This window comes from Gobius niger, assembly GCF_951799975.1.
Source record: "Gobius niger genome assembly, chromosome: 3".
Classification (NCBI taxonomy): domain Eukaryota; kingdom Metazoa; phylum Chordata; class Actinopteri; order Gobiiformes; family Gobiidae; genus Gobius; species Gobius niger.
Window position 1 is genome coordinate 35,494,197 of NC_136854.1, and position 21,539 is coordinate 35,515,735.

Genomic DNA, 21,539 nt, shown 5'->3' on the forward strand with positions numbered 1-21,539 from the left:
AATGAAAATTAAGAAACATTTTACACTTCACTGACTCTGAAGTGTGCACAATGAGCTGACCTTTAGTGACCACACTCTCTCGATCTGAAATGTTAAAAGTGTGCCATCCTTACCAGCGGAGGGCGATCTTGATGGGCGTAGTGAGGCAGGAGGTGAAGAGGTCAGCGGGGAGGTCAGGGTTCATGGGCAGCAGCTCACTGGCCTCGCACGCTGCCAGCTGGATACAGTTCTTCATGGAGGGGGGCAAAGGCATCTGGGCCAGGGGGTGACTGGGGTTTATGGCTGCCACCTGCACAAGCGGAGGACGACAAAATTAAGAATAAAGCATGAGGGATGGAGTTGTTTAGCTCTTTAGTAATCAGCAGCATATCTCCGTCTTAAAGGTGCATTATGCGACTTTTTATGCGTGGAAAAAAAAAAGTTAATATTTGTGCATATATGTGACCTAGTAGTGACCCAGTGGCTATAGGAGTGGTCAGCATGGCGCCTTTATTTTCAATCACGGTGGTCTCTACAATGCTCTAGGATCAATTGTTTTGTAGGTTTTCTGGTGAGAGCGTCCGTCAGCAGTGAACACCTTTCAAACAAGTGATCCTGGAGCGTCATAGAGAGCACTGTGATGGAAAGTAAAGGCGCCATGATGACCACTCATACAGCCACTGGGTCCCTTTAATTGTTTGCAAACATTCCGGGCTTAGCTGGAGGCGGGAAGCTAGATTCCTATCCATTTCCATTGTAGCTGTCATAGTAACGATAAACAAATGTCTAATGTTGGAAATATCAGATAAACTTCATTCTATCGTCTCAAATGTCATTCCTCTTGTTCTTGCACCCAAAGCCACAACAGGACCACTTCACAAGCCCGTGTCCTGCATAGTACTACATAATAGTCATTATTCATTCATTCCACACTCGGTGGTGGTAAGCTGTTATTGAAGCCACAGCTGCTCTGGGGCAGGCTGTCCATTTACCACGTGGCTATATAATGTGTTGTTCATATCCTGAGCTCTTATTATGTCAGTGCCCTCTGCTGGACACGTGTGGAACTCTTTCTTTTTTTAAATGTAATGACCCCTGGTGGCTAGAATGAGCATTCTGGTGATTGTTTAAAAATTCATAACTCCGCACAGGAATGGGCTAGAGACGTACTTTTTTTCCTACATACTGGAATTTATGCTCTATAAGGCAGGGGCCGGATTAAATCATCACCGGCCGTTTGTTTGACACCCCTGGTCTATACGCACTAATATCAACTTTCTTTTCCACATAAAAACTTGCACAATGCACCTTTAAAGCCACTGAACAAAGCCTTTGATGACAGTGAGGTTGAAAAGTTTAGCAAAGCAGAAGAGATGGTTAGAAGGAGGCCAGAAGTCGCTACTACATCAGGGGCTAGAGAGTCTGAAACAAAGCTCAGGTCGAGACAATGAGCAGTGAATGAGCAGATACCGGGTCGATGTGAACGGTAATGAACAACTCTGCCTTGACGTGAAAAGTGGGCTAATGTGGAGTGTGAAACTGCACAAAATGTCCAGCAACAGGTGAAGACTTTAGCAGCCTCTAACCTCCCACTCACGCCTCCTCACGCTCTTGTCATTGTACGCACAAGCTGTCTGCAATTACTTACTTGAATAAATCTCTTTTTACAAGCGAACTTCTTTGATTTATTAGTCATCAACTGTGAGGACAGACCCTTTTCACGCCACATGGCCAGCTATTTTTGTGTTGATTACTTTTCAGATTTGTTCGACTGAACCGTTTTTTGGGCGAGTTTTTGAAAATGCACGTGTGTAAAATGCATTATCATTTCATTTAATATGTTTTATGACAAAGTAAGTATATGGCACTGTTAGCTTTGCTTCTGCTTATTGTGCAACCATTCATTTCTTGTTTTACTGTATATTCATTAGGGCTGGGACGACTTTTGTCACGATCCAATACATATCACGACACCCAGGGCCGATCCGATACGTATTGCGATACAGTAATTATAATAAGTGATATGTTGACCTTAAAATGTGTAAAGGGTCATGTGTCCAAACTTTATAAAAAAAAAAAAGGCATTTGACATTTACTGATTGAAAAGTACATTAACACAAAATGTAAAAAAGGGCTGCGTAACTGTTACTGGAAAACAAAGGAGTTTGTGATAAAAATGCCTCCAAACAAAAGTATTGAAAGTATTGCGATAATTGATAAAGTATCGATACTTGGTATTGCAGCACAAAGTTTTGCAATGAAAGTCCAATCCGATATTTTGTCCCAGCCCTAAAATTCATGCATCCTTTAGATTTTCCAGGTCTAGTAAATAATCATATCAGACTTTTTATAAGAATCAGTTAACAGCAGTCTATACTGTGTATAAGTACACAGTACAAGTAGTACATGGTGAAGGTCTACTTTGCTTTTTAATTGCAATTTACTTTCACTTTTCCATTGGCCCCCTGACATTACTTTCACAAATGAGGATCTGCTGTCCTCATATTGGACCATTTCTCTGTTCCAGTAACCACTTACTGCCTTACGAATTAAGACCTAATTCAATTTATAAAACGCTGAACTAAATGGAAAAAAGCTCAACACAAATGGAACACGAAGGTTTATCTAATTTTCATCCTAACCTTGAATTTAATAAGATCATTACAATGTGCAGACGGACCATTTAAACGCGATAACCACATAACTACAGCGACCACAATTGTCGTACTTGCAGTAGTAAGAATATAATAGTTCATGGTAGAAAAGTAATGCAGTAGTAGGACACAAATGTCATCAAGCCTTCATCTGTACTGGGTTGTTTTAGGCTCCACCATCGACTAATGAGCTTTAAAGGCTAATACAGGAGCACTTTGACGTCCGCGCAGTGAAGTCGAAGTGCTCCTCAGGTGTTATTACGCCTTAGAATATAGTTCCCTTTTTTATCCACTCAGAAAATCGTCATGTTTAATTTTGTGTAACTAGACTTGGATCGAGTCACTTTTCACGTAACTGTGTTTAAATCGGGAAAACGTGGAGCAGCTTGGTAGCTTCTAACTTCACCCCAGTTTGGAAATATACCTTTGCTGGGAGAGGCTAAATGCTAACAACATCGTCTCAACTCGTCTAAGCTGAGGTATGAACATATCTCAGTATGTAAAAACGGTGGCCTATTCCTTAAGCTGATAATGATCCAGCAGGTACCACCCAGCTACGAGGTGGCACTGACACTGAAAGTAAATGTATATTTATTTGATAAAATGTTTGTTTTAAGCCTGCATTACAAATAATGTTCAATGGAATTAGTCATTTTTATCATTGGGGTGAGATCTGCAGTCTGAACATTTGGACAAACTTTTTTGGGAATTATGCAGTTACTTTGACTTGGACATATACAGCTCAGGATTATCTCGTGCTCGGTGCTTTATTTGTCATTATACGTCAACTGTAGAAACAAAATTTGTCCTCTGCATTTGACCCATCCCTTGACGCCACTTTACAGCCCATGAGGGATGTCCATCAGCGGCAACAACACCTTGGTGGACCTACACTGCTGACCTCAGGTGTTTTTTGAATGGATGCAGCTGCCTTGTACCTCCCGCAAACAATTCATCGGTAAACCATATCTTCTAAAATTCAATGCTGTTTCAATCAATCAAACTTTATTTTAACTTTAGGAATAACTAGGAGGTCCCTGCCGGAGGAGCGAAGGTAGTTTGAGGTAGTTGTAAAATTCCTACTAACAACCCAGGGCAGGTGAGGACCTAAAAACTTTAGTCAATAATGAAACGCCTTTGTACAACTGAGAGCTTACACCAATATAGAGTAGTAAGAAGTAGTAGCAGTAGGAGGAGCTCATCTCATTATGTGCCCAAATTCAATTTAAGGGCTTCCGGAAAAACAGTTCAATCAATGCTTGTCTATGTCCCTTTTGAAAGTGTACTTGCTCTAATGTGATACTTCATTGATCTTTCACAGGAAGTGCTCTTTTAGCCTCCGTCGCAGGTGGCCTTCCTCTTCCTTCGAGGTAAACAACCCTCTTAAAACGGTGGTCAATTGCTCCCACAGTCGATAACGGCAAAGGTATGACGTAAAACTTTAATTATATGAGAAACACTTGGTATTTATGTGCTCATTCGGCCGCTGTATTCCTCATTTGTTCACTAGGAGTTTAATATGGTTCAGTCTTTGGCGGAGAACATTTTAATGAGCTGTGGGTCTTAATAGAGGCACAGTTTCTCTTTATCAAACCAGACTGCAGCGCTTTCCGTTACTTTCCTCTTCTGCTAAATGTAGGCGTTATATGAGGTTTATTATGCATTTCTTTCAATCTTTGTTTATGAAGGGAGAAAAAAAAAGGCCGCACTCTTTCTGAACTTTACCTCAATGTGACTCTGGACTTTATAACAAGAAAATAGTGTGGCTGTCAAAATATGGAAGGGTCTACCAAAAATATAATATACATACAAAGAATGCTGCCAGCCGCCATTTATAAAAAAAAAAAAAAATGGAGCTTGGTTTGAGAAAAAAGACGAGAAAAAAAAAAGTAAAAGTAAAATGAATCACCAAAATACAGGTATACAATGATTGAAACCAGGAACATGTCATAAGAGACTGGTTTAAGCGGCGACAACAGTGATTCTCAACAACAGTGGGGAACTTTTCACATCAAGTAGCACCAAAAAAAAGACTAAAATCATCCAAACTTCCAATGACAGTTTGAAAATCACTTAAATCCACTGCTTAAAGGAACAGGTCTGTGCTTTGTTCATGGGAGAAGCCCCAGGAAGCAGAGGACCTTGATTATATATGATTATAATGCATATTCTATATGTAATGTCGACTAAATTTGTCTTAAAGCAGTACCAAGAAACTCGTGCCCCTAGAGGCCATAAGCACCACTGCAGGTGTCGTAGCATGTTACGGTTTTTTACTCATTAATTGTCTGTGAGAGTAAATACTACGCTGACAGAAAAGACAAAGGGAGAGAGGGATATTGTACATCCAATTACACAATGGAGATAATTTTTTTCACTCAAACTTGGCTGTAAATACTGTTTAAGTGGCGCTAGCCCGCAGTTAGCTTTTGCACAGTTAGAAGTTGCAATTGTGGTTTTCTGGCCAGAGACACAGGGGGAGATGAAAGACCCCCCAAACATCCCATTAACACTTGTTTTAACACATGTCATGGCGAATGTGGTACCTATAAGTATTAATAAACGTAAAAAAAAAACTAACTCCTAACCTCATTTGCAGTATATTGTTGGAGTTCATGCAAATTAGCCATGAAGACTTGCAGTTTCATTTAAAAGTGAAAACAAAACTACACAAAACTTCCTTCACTTAGGCCATATTGTTACTATAATATTTGAACATTGAGAAACTGTGACTACAAGCCTTTGCTTCGGATTTGTCCTGCTGCACTGCCCTCTGCATCGGCACAGGGTTGCTATCAATTCTGAACACAAGCGTGAGAGAAAACAGTGATTCCTACACTAGAAATGCTGTAAGAATGAATTACGGATCACCACTCATCATCACTAAAGGGCACGCTTTGTTGAGACCCCCACGAATTGAGATTGAGTTACGAATGATGGAAAAATGCCATTCATGCCTTCGTGTAAACCCAGCATAAGGACTTCAAACACATGGCACAGGGCTTTTCCCGAGTATTTTAATTGTTACATTAAATTACACCAATCATTTCTCGCTTGGTGTATTTTGGAATTACACCAGCCCAGCAATGAACCGTAACCGAATGAACTTAAGGCACGCCACAGCTGTTTACTGCAGCGGAAAATCTCTGAGCGAGTGCTAAAACTCTTTCTGTGTTTGCAAACTCGTGGTGTTACAGGCAGACGCGGCTGAGCTGGAGGAGGCGAGTGTGAGAAAACTGACTGGTACAAAGTGTCGGAGCAGTGAGAGGAGCGTCCAAGCATGAAGAGACAAAGACACTGTATAACGAAGTGCCAAAACATTATGACCACTCTCAGGGGAAGGCCGAAAACAGACGGAGTAATCAGGTGCCAAGTACGTGGAGGATAATTGGCCGAAGGCGAATAATCATCAGAATAATCATGGCTGGCAGTTGTTTAAGAGCCTATCTCACTGGCCTGGAGACTGATTGGAGATCAGTTGGAGATTAGTTGGAGGCTGGTAAAGGCTGGTTGGAGGCTGGTTGGAGGCTGGTTGGAGGCTGGTTGGAGGCTGGTTGGAGGCTGGTTGGAGGCTGGTTGGAGGCTGGTTGGAGGCTGGTTGGAGGCTGGTTGGAGGCTGGTTGGAGGCTGGTTGGAGGCTGGTTGGAGGCTGGTAGGAGACTGGTGGTTGGAGGCTGGTTTCAGACTGGTTGAAGACTGGTAGGAGACTGGTAGGAGACTGGTGGTTGGAGGCTGGTTGAAGGCTGGTCGGAGGCTGGTTTCAGACTGGTTGGAGACTGGTAGGAGACTGGTAGGAGACTGGTAGGAGACTGGTAGGAGACTGGTAGGAGACTGGTGGTTGGAGGCTGGTTGAAGGCTGGTTGGAGGCTGGTTTCAGACTGGTTGGAGACTGGTGGTTGGAGGCTGGTTGAAGCCTTGTTGGTGACTGGTTGGAGGCTGGTTGGAGGCTGGTTGGAGGCTGGTTGGAGGCTGGTTGGAGGCTGGTTGGAGGCTGGTTTCAGACTGGTCGGAGACTGGTTGGAGACTGGTTGGAGGCTGGTTGGAGACTGGTTGGAGACTGGTTGGAGACTGGTTGGAGACTGGTTGGAGACTGATTTCAGACTGGTTTCAGACTGGTTGGAGACTGGTGGTTGGAGACTGGTTTCAGACCGGTTGGAGACTGGTGGTTGGAGGCTGGTTGGAGGCTGGTTGGAGGCTGATTGGAGACTAGTTGGAGATTAGTTGGAGACTGGTTTGAGCCTCTAGTTGCCGCTGGTCACAGAGATGTCTCCGAGCCGTCCTCTGGCGATAAGGAGAGTCTCCAGATGGTCGAAATGGTAAATGGACTCAACTTATAAAGTGCTTTTCTACCTTTATCAGGCCCAAAGCGCTTTACAGTAAGGAACCAGTCAACAAATTCACTCTCTCATTCATTCTCATACGTCAATGTACGCAGACACCGGAGGAAAGTAGGGTGAAGTGTCTTGCCCAAGGACACGACGACAGTGTGCATTTTGCAGGAGCTGGGATTCAAACCCACGACTATCCGATCACAAGACAACCAGCTCTACCACCTGCGCCACAGGTTTGATTTCAGACTTTTTTCAAGTCCCCGACAGGTCAGACAGGAGACATTGCAGGGACATCACAGAAACGTCTCACAGGTTGAGGACAACAAATAGTGTTTGCAACATTGCCACAACTGCTTGAGACCACGTAGACCTCTCGGAGACCTCTCAGAGACAATGCAGCAGAGTCTCTGCAACTCTCCTCTGGTGAGATAGGCCCTTTAGCTCTTACAGGTTAAGTTTCTCAAAGCGCTATACTGCTTTCATAAACCTCTCCCTACTAGACTGGAATATTCTGCCTTCTGCCAAAAGATCATTAGTGCTGATGAAAAGAGTTTTCGTGATGAATGATAATAAGATGGCTGGGTAAGAGATTATCCAAAACTCCAGCTCTTGTGGGTTGTTATCGGTCTCCAGTGGTCAGTATCAATTTAAGAATGGTTATAAGAGAAGCAGGAAGAAGTGTTGGTAATTCAAATTAGCGAATACTGTGAGAACACTGCTTCAGACAGTAACTATGTAGATATTGGGGAATCATGCGGCTGAGAGTAAGAAGTAGCATTATAAGGATCCTGTGTAATTGTCAGGTGTTACAATGAGAGACAACTCAGTGAAACTGCGTTCATTTCAAACCGGTTGTGAGGCACTGGCGAAGCGCTGTGTGCTGCTGTTCTGTGTCTGATGCAAGGAAAGGTAAGCCCACTCTGACGCACCTGAGGCCAACATTCAGGCGCTGACATCTGAGCTCAAAGATAGACCCAAACTATTACATGAAGTAAGAACACGGTTTCTTAAATATTACATAAGATGTACAAGAAAAGAGATGAGAAAAGTCAAAAAGAAAGTCAGAATTGTTATTTAAAGACGTTTCCCTTCAAAGGTAATGTTGATACTTGCTTCTGTAATATCGCCAGTATCCTTTGTATTATGCAGTCATGTAATATGCCTTAAAGGGTTTTATTATCAAAGATTTGAGTTCAGTGTTTTGTGTTTCATAATATTTACCAAATCGATGAGAGTAAAAGGGTGTTGTTTTAAGACTGCGATACATTAGAAATAACTAAAAATGAACACAGTAAGAAGTAAAGTGGAAAGCTATGAATATTAACGGTTTTAGATTGGACTGACTGACAAACATAATCTTGCAACAATGTTCTTTACGATGGCTAATCGCAGTCAACATTCACATGTACCAACAGTATGGATAACAACCTCCACATCATGGAGATGGGTCCGCGGGCGCAGCCCTGCCGTCAACCACTGATCCTTATGGGTTACCCCAGCGGCATCGAAGGATGGGTTAAATGCAGAGGACAAATTTCCCTACGGGCACAATAAAGTATACAAACAAACAAACAAACAAACAATGACGGCAGAACATGCTTTGATGCCAGGTGTCGCCAAATATACTCTACAGGAACTAGAAATATTGTCAAATATATCAAAAACACGATGAGGTACTTGCAGAAAATGATTTTGTGGCTACAGGTAAGCAGAAAATTTAGACTATAAAAAAAACTAAATAACTGCTGATGTAAATATATTTGAAATAAATTGTTTTATGGTTAAAGTGCATCAACAAACCCCAAAAAAGCAAAGGCAGTGTGGTATTTAACATGATCCAATATCGCTTTAGATCAAGGTGCGCTCATTACGTATTAATAAGCATTAGTAAATCATTTTAGGGTTGGGGTAAAGGTTAAGGTCAGGGTTAGGTTAAGGGTTGGCTATGAATAAGTGTATTATTAGTATGTTAACACCTTAATACCTTATTAATACTTAACGAAAAATGAAAACAAAGGTGTATGTTGAGCATTAGGAGCACAACTCGTATCACACGTTTTCTGATAGTTCACAGTAGTACTTCAGAAAAAGGTTTACGTCTGAAGACAACTGTGAGAAGAAACATCTGAAGATAGAAGACAAACATCCTCACTTTACCCAGTCCAGTCAGCGATATTTGAAAATCTCTACGACTACAATGGATACATCCTATATGACTGAGAGCCTACAGAAACACATTGATTGTTTGGCTGCTCTTGTGACGTAGCACATTTTAAACCTGGATTGAGGTGTACAGGCTTTGTGCCACATCAGTCCAGCAACTCATTATCCAAAACCAAGTCTAAAAGCTGTTGCGTATTTACCAGGCTGCGCTATATGGAGCTCATATGAATAAATTATAATATTGACACGCAAGAAAGGAGCTTAATTAATGAGGGGGGGGAGACTGTGTGTCGTTTTATTCTATGGGCATGCATATTTTATTTGATTGTGTTGGCAGGTATGAGTGGGCGCTTGTTGTTGCTTTGCGAGTGGATCGGTGCCAATCTCTGCACTGTATATGTAAGCTCTTTAATGCGACTAAATGAGGAGAATTAGACGGGGCGAGTTGAAAAGGCGTGCGTCGCAGTGACTGGGGAGACTGGGATTCATGGGAAATATAGTAATCCAAACGGTAAACATGACAACATAGAGAGCAGGAGCTGATTAATGCCAACCTTCCACTGTAATTATCTCATTAGCATATTGTAATCCAGCAAATTACCATGAAAATTACCATGACAGCTTTAGTTGGGGGGTTTTTCTCCACTCGCAGTCTAAATGCCGGGATTGGTGACACTAATAAATGCAGATCGCGTTTAGGTCGTAGTGCGATTCAAAGTGTGGTAAACAACAACAACAAAAACTAGCACATTTTACATGCACATCAGTATCATTTTACATGTTAATCATCTCATAAATATCAGGAGACGAGACATTAAAAACTACCACAGCTCTGAGGCAAGACGAGTTTATTTGTGCTTTACAGAAAGGGAATGTGTTCAAAGTCGTCTACATAAAACTCCACAATGAAGGAGTTAATTTAACGTCTGATGAGGATGTTTTCTTGTATTTGTTGTTTTCTTGTATAAGTTGCTACGATCAATTCAGGAGTCTGTGTTTTTTTGTTGCTGTTTTCCTATTGGGACACTCGTTTTTCTTTCGCAAACAAAAGAAAATGTGCACAAACTAATTTAGCAAACACCCTGCGCATGGCAAAGGCAGAATGGTGGGACTATATACTGTATGTATAGGGGAGAGCGGGGAAGCGTTGGACCGTCGGGAGCGTTGGGCCAGTCAGAGTTTTAGAGCTAATAAGAGAGACGAGGCTAAACTGAGAGGTCGTGGACAAAGAGGGTGATGTCACTAACTGTTCATAGAAGGTGAGGTGGAAGGTAAAAAACTAAAACATACCATTGTTTGTGATAATTTCCAGGCTGAATGGTTAGAATCTAAAGGCTACCTAATCATGTTTTTGGGCTGGAGGCGAAAACGTCTAAAATGGCCAACTGGGGAGCGTTGGGTCACACAGAAGACATTGATGTCACAAGCCTTACATCCTTGACGCCTGGTATACATGTTTTGGTAAGGTCTCCGAGTCTGAAGGGTGACTGAAGAAGTGATGGATGGTATGTTATTGTGGATCTTCTGTTTTGTTTGCAAACCCAGACAAGGAAGAGCTTATAAGAACTTATGAATCCAGAGACTGTAGTTCTCATGCTGTTCCCCTTTGTCTGTAGGAGACACTGACAGGTCTGCTCCACTGTTGATAACCACTAAGATCCTGAAGATCTTGGGAGTTATCAACTTCAGTAAGTCAAGATCAGCAATGACCAACACTACGGTTTACAGGTTTTACTTTAAGAAAAAAAAGATATAGTTTTCTATGGAGTAAGGACCTGCTTCTAAGGACCTGCTTCACGTTTTTCAAAAAATGTTTGTGTGTCAACCTCCAGTGTCAACTAGGGCTGAAAGATATATCGTTATCGTATTGATATCGAAACATTAAAATCGAAAAAAGCAAGATATATAAACGATAGAGATTTTCATCAATAAAACTGCACTCTTTATTATTGTCTTTATTTTTCTGAAAGATGCTTGGTTTTTACCTAACCCATAGTTATATCGCATCATATCAGATATCTGGCATGAATATTGAGATATGAAATTTTGTCTATATCGTTCAGCCATAGTGTCAACCCTTCAGAAGAGTGGCCCAACGCTCCCCTTGGGACAAATCATTGCAATAATTTAAATTTATTTTATTCAGTTTCTGTTGAATATTAAAGCCTCATGATTTAGAGGTATGTACACATGGTACTTGAGAGTGTGCAAACTTCCTGCCAATCGTGCCAAAATGTCTTATGTGGCCCAACCCTCCCCGCTCTCTCCTATCCTCACAACCAACTGGCAAAATGCATTATATATGTTACATATGATTTGTTTTTCATACAAATGTGTCAAAACAACACTTAAGAAAATGAATCAGGACCAAAACAAGGCTGAAATGGAACAAAACTAAGAAAATAAGGACTAAAAACAGAACTTTTGCACAATTACCATGCATTTCTGCTTTAAGCTAGCTTTAAATTAGCGTATATCGCAGTCAGATCGAAGACCTCAATGACTTTCCATATTGTCAATAATTGGCCACACTTTATGATATGCTTTACCTGTTTCAAATGTAGTGTCTCATCTTAAGACCCTGAGGCTCCCGCTGCTGTGCGTGCATGTCTATCAAGAGCACAGAGGAAGTGATGCGGTATTTATTTAGAAAGCATCTTGTCCTATAGGTGACAAAGCTTCTCTGGGGGCGACTGACCTCACAGAACATTTCTCTCTCTATTATCGCCCCCCCCCCCCCCCCCCCCCCCTCCCGGGCTGAAATCACTGCATCTCAAAATAAACCTGTCCCTGGTGGAAATGGGCGAATGCATGCGAACGTTACAGTAGCGGAAATGCGTGTCTGTAGCGTGATTTCACCTGGGACCCCCCCCCCACCGGAGCAGAGGAGAGCGACGCGTGGGCGAGGCGGAGGGGACTCCCCGCTCGGGCCACTTCCTGCATGATTAAAAAGGCTCTCTCTTTAGCTTCCATTGCGGCTCGCAGACTGCACTTCCCGGACGCGAAGGGGGGGCAGCCGCTCAAGTGGAAAGTGCCCTATGGACATTATGCACTGCACCCGGATGCGAAGAGGACAAACGCTTTGAGGGCACTTCATTCACCTTTTGAGGGCTAACTTAAGTGGAAAGCAAAAGTGTATTTACCATAAAGAACTAAAGTGATTTTCGCACAAAATACAAAGAAAAGATCTCCACCTCTGCACCTACAGTTTTATATTTTCTGTAACGATTTGTAAAGAGCAAAGAGCCGACAAGTGATTCATGTGGCAGTTGTATAACACACACTATTGCTCCATATTGGCCTGTTGAACACTGAGGGAGTAGGCGGCAACAGGTGATTAATTACATTAGTGTTCCATAGTGGTAGTAGTTTGTTTTACTGGATACTTTTGTACATCTTTGCCGTGTTTATGTGGGGACCGGTGGATTTTTAGTAAGATTTTACATAGTAAGTAAACAGCCAACTTATGAACTAAAGACATTTGAGACCTACACATTTCTTCTTCTGAGACACTGAAGAGGCACCAAGAGCCCCCACAGCTGCAGCACAGTGGAGGCGTCACAAGAGGAAACAAGGAAGGGACAAACGCGGAGGTGTCCGGGCAAGACTCACAGCTAAGCCACACAAGACTTCTATTGTTCTGGTTAAAGGACATTCACTGGAGAATAAAACAGATAAACTGCTAAGCTCCTCCCAGAAGATGGTGAAAGATTGTTGTGGAGCAGAGGGAGCTGCAGAGGATGAAGAGGAAGGAGGAGGTGGAGCTGACCAGTGCAGGACACCACGCTCTGAAACGGGGACAAACCCAGGAGGTAGTGCACCGTTTCAGAGGATCAGAGGAGACTGAGGGCAGCCAGCCAGATTTCCCCCGGGTGCTACGGTTTCCCTTACCTCCAAAAACATGCTGGTCAGGTTGGCCCACAATGGCCAATTTCTTCACAAAATTGCATTGTGAGTAGAAATTACAAGTCATATTTTATCTTAGATTATATGTCGTTTCTGCAAATGATTGTTAAAAAGTTACCAAGATAAGATATGCAAATAAACTACATTACAATAAAAACTGCACCTCAAATTTTTCACTGAACCACAATAGTCGATATCATCATCATATTGTGAGCAGTCTAATCACTGCTATTATTCCATTTACAGCAGTGTGTTTTAAGTACTTTCTCTACACGCTGACCACATCTCGTCCTAAAGACCATATTTCAGCTACACAGAGCTAACAGATTGCAGCAGCTCAAACTTGTATCCGGCTGTGGGCCGAGCAGAGCCCCAGTGGCCCATTACTCTCTAACCTCAAACAAACAGGAGCTGCTCTCCGCCTCCTCGCTGGGTCATGACCTCTGCTGATACTGCCCGGACTGTTCAGGAAAAGTATTTAACATAAGCAATACGACTCCAAAAACACGATGAATATGCAGCAACAGCCAACAGGAAGGGTTTCATTTCCATGCGTACACAGTCAATAATAGCCACATCAGGACTCACAGATACATACAAGACTGTCCCATTGCTTTGTTTTAACTGAAAATAGACCAGGGGTGAACGAACTTTTTGTCTCCGAGGGCCAAAATGAAAAGTGCCTGTGGGTCGCGGGCCAAACACGGCGATGTGAAGTGTGAAGCACATATAACTGCAAATAATAGCCTAATAGTTACTTTATTTTATTTTTCCGTAGCCCATACATTTGCATTTGATTCTATCTATGCAAATAACATGCTACAAGTGTTAACTGTGGCAAAAGCCAAGTTCTAGTAGAACAAAATCAACTATTGTAGCAATATACTGCAAAATGTAAACAACAACACCACCTGTATATGCAGGACCTACAGTGACTTTACCTCATTCATTTGTTAACTCAAAGAAAATGCAACATTAGATCATCATCATCAAGTGTCAGTTCAGCCTCAATTCTTTTATAAGTCAATTTTAACATGAACCTTTGTTGTCAATAACCTTTGCAATAAAAGTTGGAAAAATGGGAAAGTCGATGCTATATCTGTGATTGATAAACACCAAGACACCACAACAGTGTTTCCTCAACTTTGCAAAAGGAGTGAAACAGCGCCCCCAATTTGACGCTGGTGGCCAAAAAGTGTACTGCACCCATATTTACCATTGAGAATGAATGGGAGAGCGTTAGTATTAAGCGATGCAAAAGTAGGTCACCCTCTGGTGGGCCAACGTAATTGTTCTGGCGGCTGCACTAGACTTTTGTTTAGCTTTAGTTACTGCGTCTGACATACTCTCTTTGTAACTGACTCAAAGTCGCGTTAACATTTTAGGGAATTGATACCATTTGTGAAACTGTGAGTCAATCGGATTACAATCACAGCAGAGTGGCTTGAAATAGAAAGGTCTACTTATTGTTTGGGTGGAGTTCGCACTTTGGAGGAATAAAATGGAAACCTTTGTGTGTTAAATCGTGCCGGGGTGGAAGGTACAGGTCAACTGATATGGGCTTTTCTCAAGCCGATGCCGATATTTTGGCCGATTTTTAAAATGTGTTGTCTATAATCATGTATATGATTTTTCTAAACTGTAAAATGTGTCAGTGTTGAACTGTGACAGGGCAGGGGGAGCTTTATTCGGGGCTTAGGGCTGATTTATTCAGGACATTCATGGGGCGACGGTGGTGCAGATGGTAGAGCAGGTCGTCTCATCATTGGACGGTTGTGGGTTCGAATTCCAGCTCCCACAAATGCACACTGTCGCTGTGTCCTTGGGCAAGACACATCACCCTACTTGCCTCCAGTGTCAGGGTACATTCGTGTATGAATGAGAGAGTGAATGGGTGACTGTAAAGTGCTTTGGGCCTGATAAAGGTAGAAAAGCATTATAAAAGTTATATAAGAGTCCATTTAGTCCATTTTACCATGTTTATTCTCAGCTCCTCTGAGGCCTAGGAAATTGCTTTTGGTTCCGGAAATATCGGTTGATATTGTAATATCAATCATATTGTATATATCGACTGGCCGATATATATCTCATGAAGCTAATAACTAAAGTGCCATATTTATTTGCTTTGAATATTATCAGATAAAACTATTGAAAATGACTCTACAGTATTTCATACCTAAAAATGGAAAAGGAAAAAAGATGGATTAATTTTAGGTATTTACGTCACATATTGTATATAAGTACCATAAAGAAAATGTGTGCATGAACCTAAACGTGCTTTCACTGAAAATGATAAAGAATCAGTGGAGTTCTAAGAAAGACAGGTTTACGCCGTCATTTACAAAAACACTTTTCCAATGTTTCATACGGTTTGTCAGCCCAATAACACAATTAAAATCTCAGTAAACAACAAATACATTATCTCAGTCTAATATTCAAAATTATGATAAAACCAAATAAAAATGCTAAGCTGAACAAAATAAACAGCACCAACTGTCGTTTGTTATTATTCTCAGAATTGCCTCGGAGGGAAAATACAACAGAAACACAAAATGAGCTTTGAAATCTGCTCAAGTCACACACATTTCACTGTAACACAAAACTAATGACTATTAAAGAACTACATTTAAATCTACAAAAGTGTGACCGAAATACTTTACTACTTGACAAAAATAGTCACCAATATCTTATTCCAAGTGTAGTGTTTTTATGACACCACCACCTTGCTCGACAAAATGACAACTTGCAGAGTTTCTTAATAAGACCAGTGGTTAAGATGACGACTTTTTTTTTAACTTTTTTTTGTTGTTACTTCAGAAACAGCAAAAGTTTCAAAATCACAGAAGAGAGTAAGACAGCATGATTTAAGAAAAACATTGTGTCATCAAAACTTTGGGGGGTAAATGGGGATGGGGGGGTGAATGGAGGGATTGGGCGGGGGGGAGTGTGGCAAAAAATGCAGGGGAAAAAGCGGGAAAAACAAATTTGGCAAAAGTGGAAAAAAAATTGAACATTTTGGAAAAAATTCTGGGGAATAAACTTGGAAAAACGGGAAAATCAAGAAAAATGTGTAAAGTGTTTTGTTGTTAAATTAAGTTTCTTTGTAGTTTCAACTCAATAACTGATACAAATGTAAAGGACCTTAAGTGGAAGGAAAAATAATAAATTAACATTCTTCATCTGCTTTCTGGTTCTATATCTAGAATAGGTATTGAAAAAAAATATATTTCAGGTATCGGTATAGTAAACCAAGTATCGTTCAAGTACTGGTATTGGAAACATATGTAACGGTACCCAGGTCTACTGTGCACATTATTTAGATAGAGGTCGAGACTACGGGTTTTATACATAACACCAAACCCGGACAGTTCTTTGTTCTTGATTTTGTAAAACCTTAACACATTGAGTGCCACGCTGGTTTTTTTCATGATATTTGTAGCACCACAGCATATTCAGAGTTATAGCTATATGGACACATGGTGTGGCTCGTTTGAGAGATGAGACTCTATGCTCTCCGCAGGTGAAAACAGTTTTATTCTATGTGCCTCGGTTCCTGAGAAATCCTAAGAGGCTAGTTATATACGCTTTTTTCCCCCTAGAAACTGAGATATTGCGTGTTTTATGAAACACTCTAGTTTCTGATTAACTCCTCTCTCCTAATCTATCCTCTCCGGACGGGCACTAACGTTATGGGAAGAGGCAAATGTCTAAACATGTCCATTTCAAGTCAATTCTCAACGACAACATTCGCTTTATTATAACGTGTGCATTGAAACAGCTTGGTTCTCGGATTGAAGACTTTAACAGGATGTTTCTCAGCCATTCTTGGACCGATTGTAACCATTTAAAAACTCAGAAAAATGTTAAAATCTAAACTGTTTTGATCTTTCCATGGGAAGCCGCTCTGCTTTGTCAAACGCACTCCAGAGAGCGAGAGAGAAGTGTCGTATCTACAACGCCACGCCCCATTGGACCAAAAAAGAAGAAAAGAAACGCAATAATATATATGAAATGTCCAGATCATGAATTTTCACCAGTTTTTAATCGTCATTTATTTCTACTCTGTTCACAGAGCTACTAAAATCACACATAAGGTGTATTAGAGTGTAAAATAGTCTTTACATTTTTGGCACTCAATGTGTTCAAACTTTTCTGGAACCACCCATTTGGAGGAAAAAACAATCCAAAAAAACTGTCAAAACGGCCGAGGAAATGCACCTAAAACACAACAAAACAACTCCAGAAAATGCTGAGTTCATCCCTCTTTAGCATTTATTAGCAAAGTATGAAGTCGCCCATTTCTCCTACACAAAAGGACTGTCAGGTTTCCGCCCGGTTCTTCTGCTGTGACCTCTCAGGAGAAACACAAGTTTGGAAACACTTGAGGAGCTCCCTGTCAAACACCGCATCCACTCAGCAGTTTGCCTCCTGCCTTCACCTTCCCCTTTCTCAGGCGCCGCTCAGCCTCCTTCTCCACACTGTTCTTTGTACCCCTCTTTCTCCCTCTCTTTTCCCGGCTAATCTACAGTCTAGCTGAAACCTCGGCATGAATAATTGAGATGAATGACAGCGCCTTCTCGTTAGGAATTCACATAACATGCCATCAGTGCAGAGAGAGAGAGAGCGCGAGGAAGAGAGAGAGAAAGAGAGAGAGAAATGTAATAAAAAGCTGGAGCGAGCGCCGTGAGGAGGAGATTGAACCAAAACTCAATCATTTAGAGACAGATGCGCATTTGATTGGCTAAATCTCAGCGCCAAGAAGTTCTCAATTTTTTTTAATGGAGTGAAGTCAAGACAAGTCTCATGAGTCTGAGCAATTCAGCAACATCACACACAGTATACGAGGCGCGCCTGTTAGTCTAGTTCTTCCTTCAGCCAAAAGCAGTCGATCAAACAAAACCGCAGATCTAACAATTCACACGAGTCCATACATTTGCCTATTATCTGACTGTCTTAAGTGTTACAAAAAGAAATGGTCACATTTCTCTCCAGCCAATTTTTCAAAATGTCAAAGATGCCGTAAAAGATGGAGTAATGATGCAGTAATGTTAAAGATGCAGTAATGCAGTGACCGGTGCACCCTAAAAAGGGGTGCACCGATCCCGATGATCCAATACTGATACTGGATATTGATACTGGGAAAAATGCAATATCGGATATCGATTCCAACTATTTGATACTGAACCTGGCTCTCACCATTTTAAAAAACGACTTTGTCTTGAAAATTTATTTTTGGAGCGCTGCGCAAAATGCCGTGGCTAGCAACAGTATTCTAATACTAGCAACAGCATGCTAATGCTAGCGGCTGCATGCTAATGCTAGCGGCAGTATGCTAATGCTAGCGGCAACTAATCAAGGCTGGGACAGAAACTATGATAGAAAAACCTTAAGTAGCAGAATAAAGAAAAAACAAAATAGTTTATATTTGTAATGCACAAGTTGTAATGATCAGATCACTTTATGTTGCGAGTTATTATAGTCATGCAACTTAAAGCTCTTCTAAGTGATCCTGTTTTGCCGGTCCGACACCAATGCATTACCAATAAGCACCTCTAGATGCGCCACCATGTACGCCACACTCGCAAACAACAGGAGACCGGCGCTGCGCCTCACACCTCCCTCACCCATTTATTATAATAGATCCATGCCCCACCCCGCCAACACACCCCTCACCCCCACATTAATGTAGAAAAGTCCAGTGATCCTTGTGTAATGTTTTTCCATTACATATTAATAGATAATAGATGTAACATCTCGTTTGCACAAAAATATTTAACTTCATTAATCTCACACGGGAGAAAAGAGACCATTCACTTTCTATCATTCACAGCAGCCACTTAGAAAGCCTCTTGGTATCAGATGTCAGCAGAAACTCCCAGTATCGGTATCGGGTGACATTATAACAGCATTTTCTTCTTTCATCTTCAGCGACGACTAGTCTGCACACATCAACTCCACTACATGAATGAATAACCTGAATGTACCTACCCATTCATAACCAGCTACCACCATTCTTCATTAGTGTTAGCGCCGCCTGTTGCGTCTGCCTGACTCAGCACCCGTTTTTAGTCCCTCTTCCACCAATAATATCATCTCCACGACTAAGTGCTATAAAACGTGAGTGTGTAGTGTAATCCCATACTGTGGCTCTACCCACCTCCAGCTCCTGCTCTCTCTGCAGGGCGAACTGTTTGAAGGACTTGACGATGATGCCGGCGTTGGAGCAGTCATAAACGAAGATGGAGGGGCTGCCCATCCACGTCTGCAGGTCGTAGATGGACAGGGGGATGTACTGGGTGTAGTTCTGGAAAGACACAAAAGGGAGAGCGGTTTTGATGGACTACTCGCATTGTGCAGGGGTATGAGGTTGAAGTTTTCTGGTGCGACACTCAAAGCAACATCTTCTTTCTGAATCGGCGCATATATTTTTACTGCAAGTTAAATACTTTGACACCATTATAACCTGAATAACAAACATTTTAGGGTCCAAGCGAAAGGTTTCAATCTAAATAAACACACTATGTGGTTGTGCAGTTACAACCTCTGCTAAACCCAATTCAAGTCAAATTCAATGCTTTTTAATGCCACTGTTAATGCCCAAATACTCTCTTTTAATAAACGCAGAAAGAAATGTGGAATATTTCAGCCCATGACCATGTTCTTGAGAAGCTATTGTACTACAATACAAGTACTGTACGTGTACCTGTACAGCACTTTGGGGCAGTGATGTGTTTTTGTAAAAGTGCTTTATAAATAAACTTGACCTACTAAAAAGGTCCAATTTGTTCTCTCTAATTAAATGTTTTGCATTTTCAGCAGCAACGTTCATAGTAACACTAAAACTACGCTAGGTTATATAAACAACAATATAAACTATTTACAGACTGCATTTGGCCCATGACCATCATGTTAAACACGGTTTCTGCCTTCATGGACAGTAACAGTCACCGCTGTCACTTTTAGCAGCAGAACAGTGGTTCATTTATTTCTGTAATTCAACTTATAATGTGAAACTAACAATATAGACTCATTACAGGCAAAGTGACATATGTCAAGCCTTTGTTTGCTATAATTTTGATTAAAAACATTTTTTAAGATTTCTAATTTGAGGTTTTTACAAGCTGTGAGCCATAATAATCAAAATGATAAAAAAAATAATAATAAAGGCTGCATATCTCACTGCATTTAATGAGTCTATCATATATTAGTTTCACAGTTTAAGTTGAACAACAGAAGTAAAAGCACATTTTCATGATAGTCTAAGTATATGACGAGCACCTGTATATAGCACTCTTTACAGCAAGGATCCAATCGCCCATTCACACTCTCATTCACACACCAATGCACGCAGACACTGAGGGCAAGGTGGGTGAAGTGTGCACCTTCAGCAGGAGGGATTCGAACCCCCGACCTTCCGACCTGGCATCATTGTGGCCCCAGTACATTCATTCAAAGCACCAATGTTAAAACTGGCCTTTAAAATTCCTCCAAATATATCCACGAGTCAAGTACAGAAACCTGTAACTCTAGAGTTGGCTTTGATATAACTTATTTCTGTTGAGCAAATTAAAAAAGATTTATCAGAATGTTTTGGATATGTGTCAAATGTTTATCGGTTGAGAGAACATTATCACATCTTTCTGTCATTGCCATAAATCACAACCATTTCAGTGTAGCATATTTGACTTCATCAATAAGGTCATTGGTGGAATGTACTCCCCTTAAAGGGGCTAGATGCAAGTTAGCCATTTTATACTCAGTACTGCCACCTCAGGTCGTATGTGTAACTGCACCTTCTATATTAAGCTCGTGCATGACGGCACTTCAGACCCGAATTAACACCTTTTGAGTGACAGGATTTTAGAGGCAGTTGTGGTGAACAGGTCTGAGCTCATTCTACACATTAGGACATTGTTGGAACATGTAGGGGCAGGAAAATACATAATTTTGACATTTTTAAACTCTGTATAGTCCCTTTAAAAACTGAGATACAAGTTCTATCAACTTGTACAATATTGGCCTGGAAGATGATACTGATGTGTTGGAAGTCAGACAAACCCACTTTTTTTAATACATCTACTGTTTATTTCAAGATCTGGCAACCAGTCATCATGATGTTGGACAATCTCAAGTGATTTGGGCTCTGTTCTCTTTATTATTATGAGTATATTTTATTTTATTGTACCCATGTGTATTTGCAACATTCCCACCTGTTTCTGTTATGTTGGTTTTGTTAAATTAAAAATAACAAACCGAGTTGTCATAGATTGCACTGCCTGAGTGTGTTGTTTGGATACTTCACTTTGATGAAGTCTTCTTAAATTATTAATGGGTCATCTGTCAAGTCTTGTGTAGAGGTGCAGAGGGGAGGGGAAGAGTCAGCTAGAACAAAAAGTACCAAATCGTACCGAGATTTGTACTGAAGGGGGAGAACAGCAAAAGTATTTCATCCGATATTTAATAGAAATCTGGTCCGACTCGCCACCCGGCAAATCCCCCTTGAGCT

At 41.2% G+C, this 21,539-nt stretch overlaps 1 protein-coding gene across 5 annotated transcripts in view; it reads right to left on the minus strand.

Annotated features, from left to right (window-relative positions):
• The window catches only part of rptor (regulatory associated protein of MTOR, complex 1), a 298,884-nt gene that overhangs the window by 194,923 nt on the left and 82,422 nt on the right, over positions 1 to 21,539 (minus strand). For all 5 annotated transcript variants that reach the window (XM_079553276.1, XM_079553279.1, XM_079553277.1 and 2 more), the window contains exons 6-7: positions 19,191 to 19,337; positions 114 to 289 (exon numbers count right to left, since the gene is read on the minus strand). In XM_079553276.1, coding sequence (XP_079409402.1) covers positions 114 to 289; positions 19,191 to 19,337 — 323 coding nt within the window. The remainder of the gene's footprint in view (positions 1 to 113; positions 290 to 19,190; positions 19,338 to 21,539) is intronic.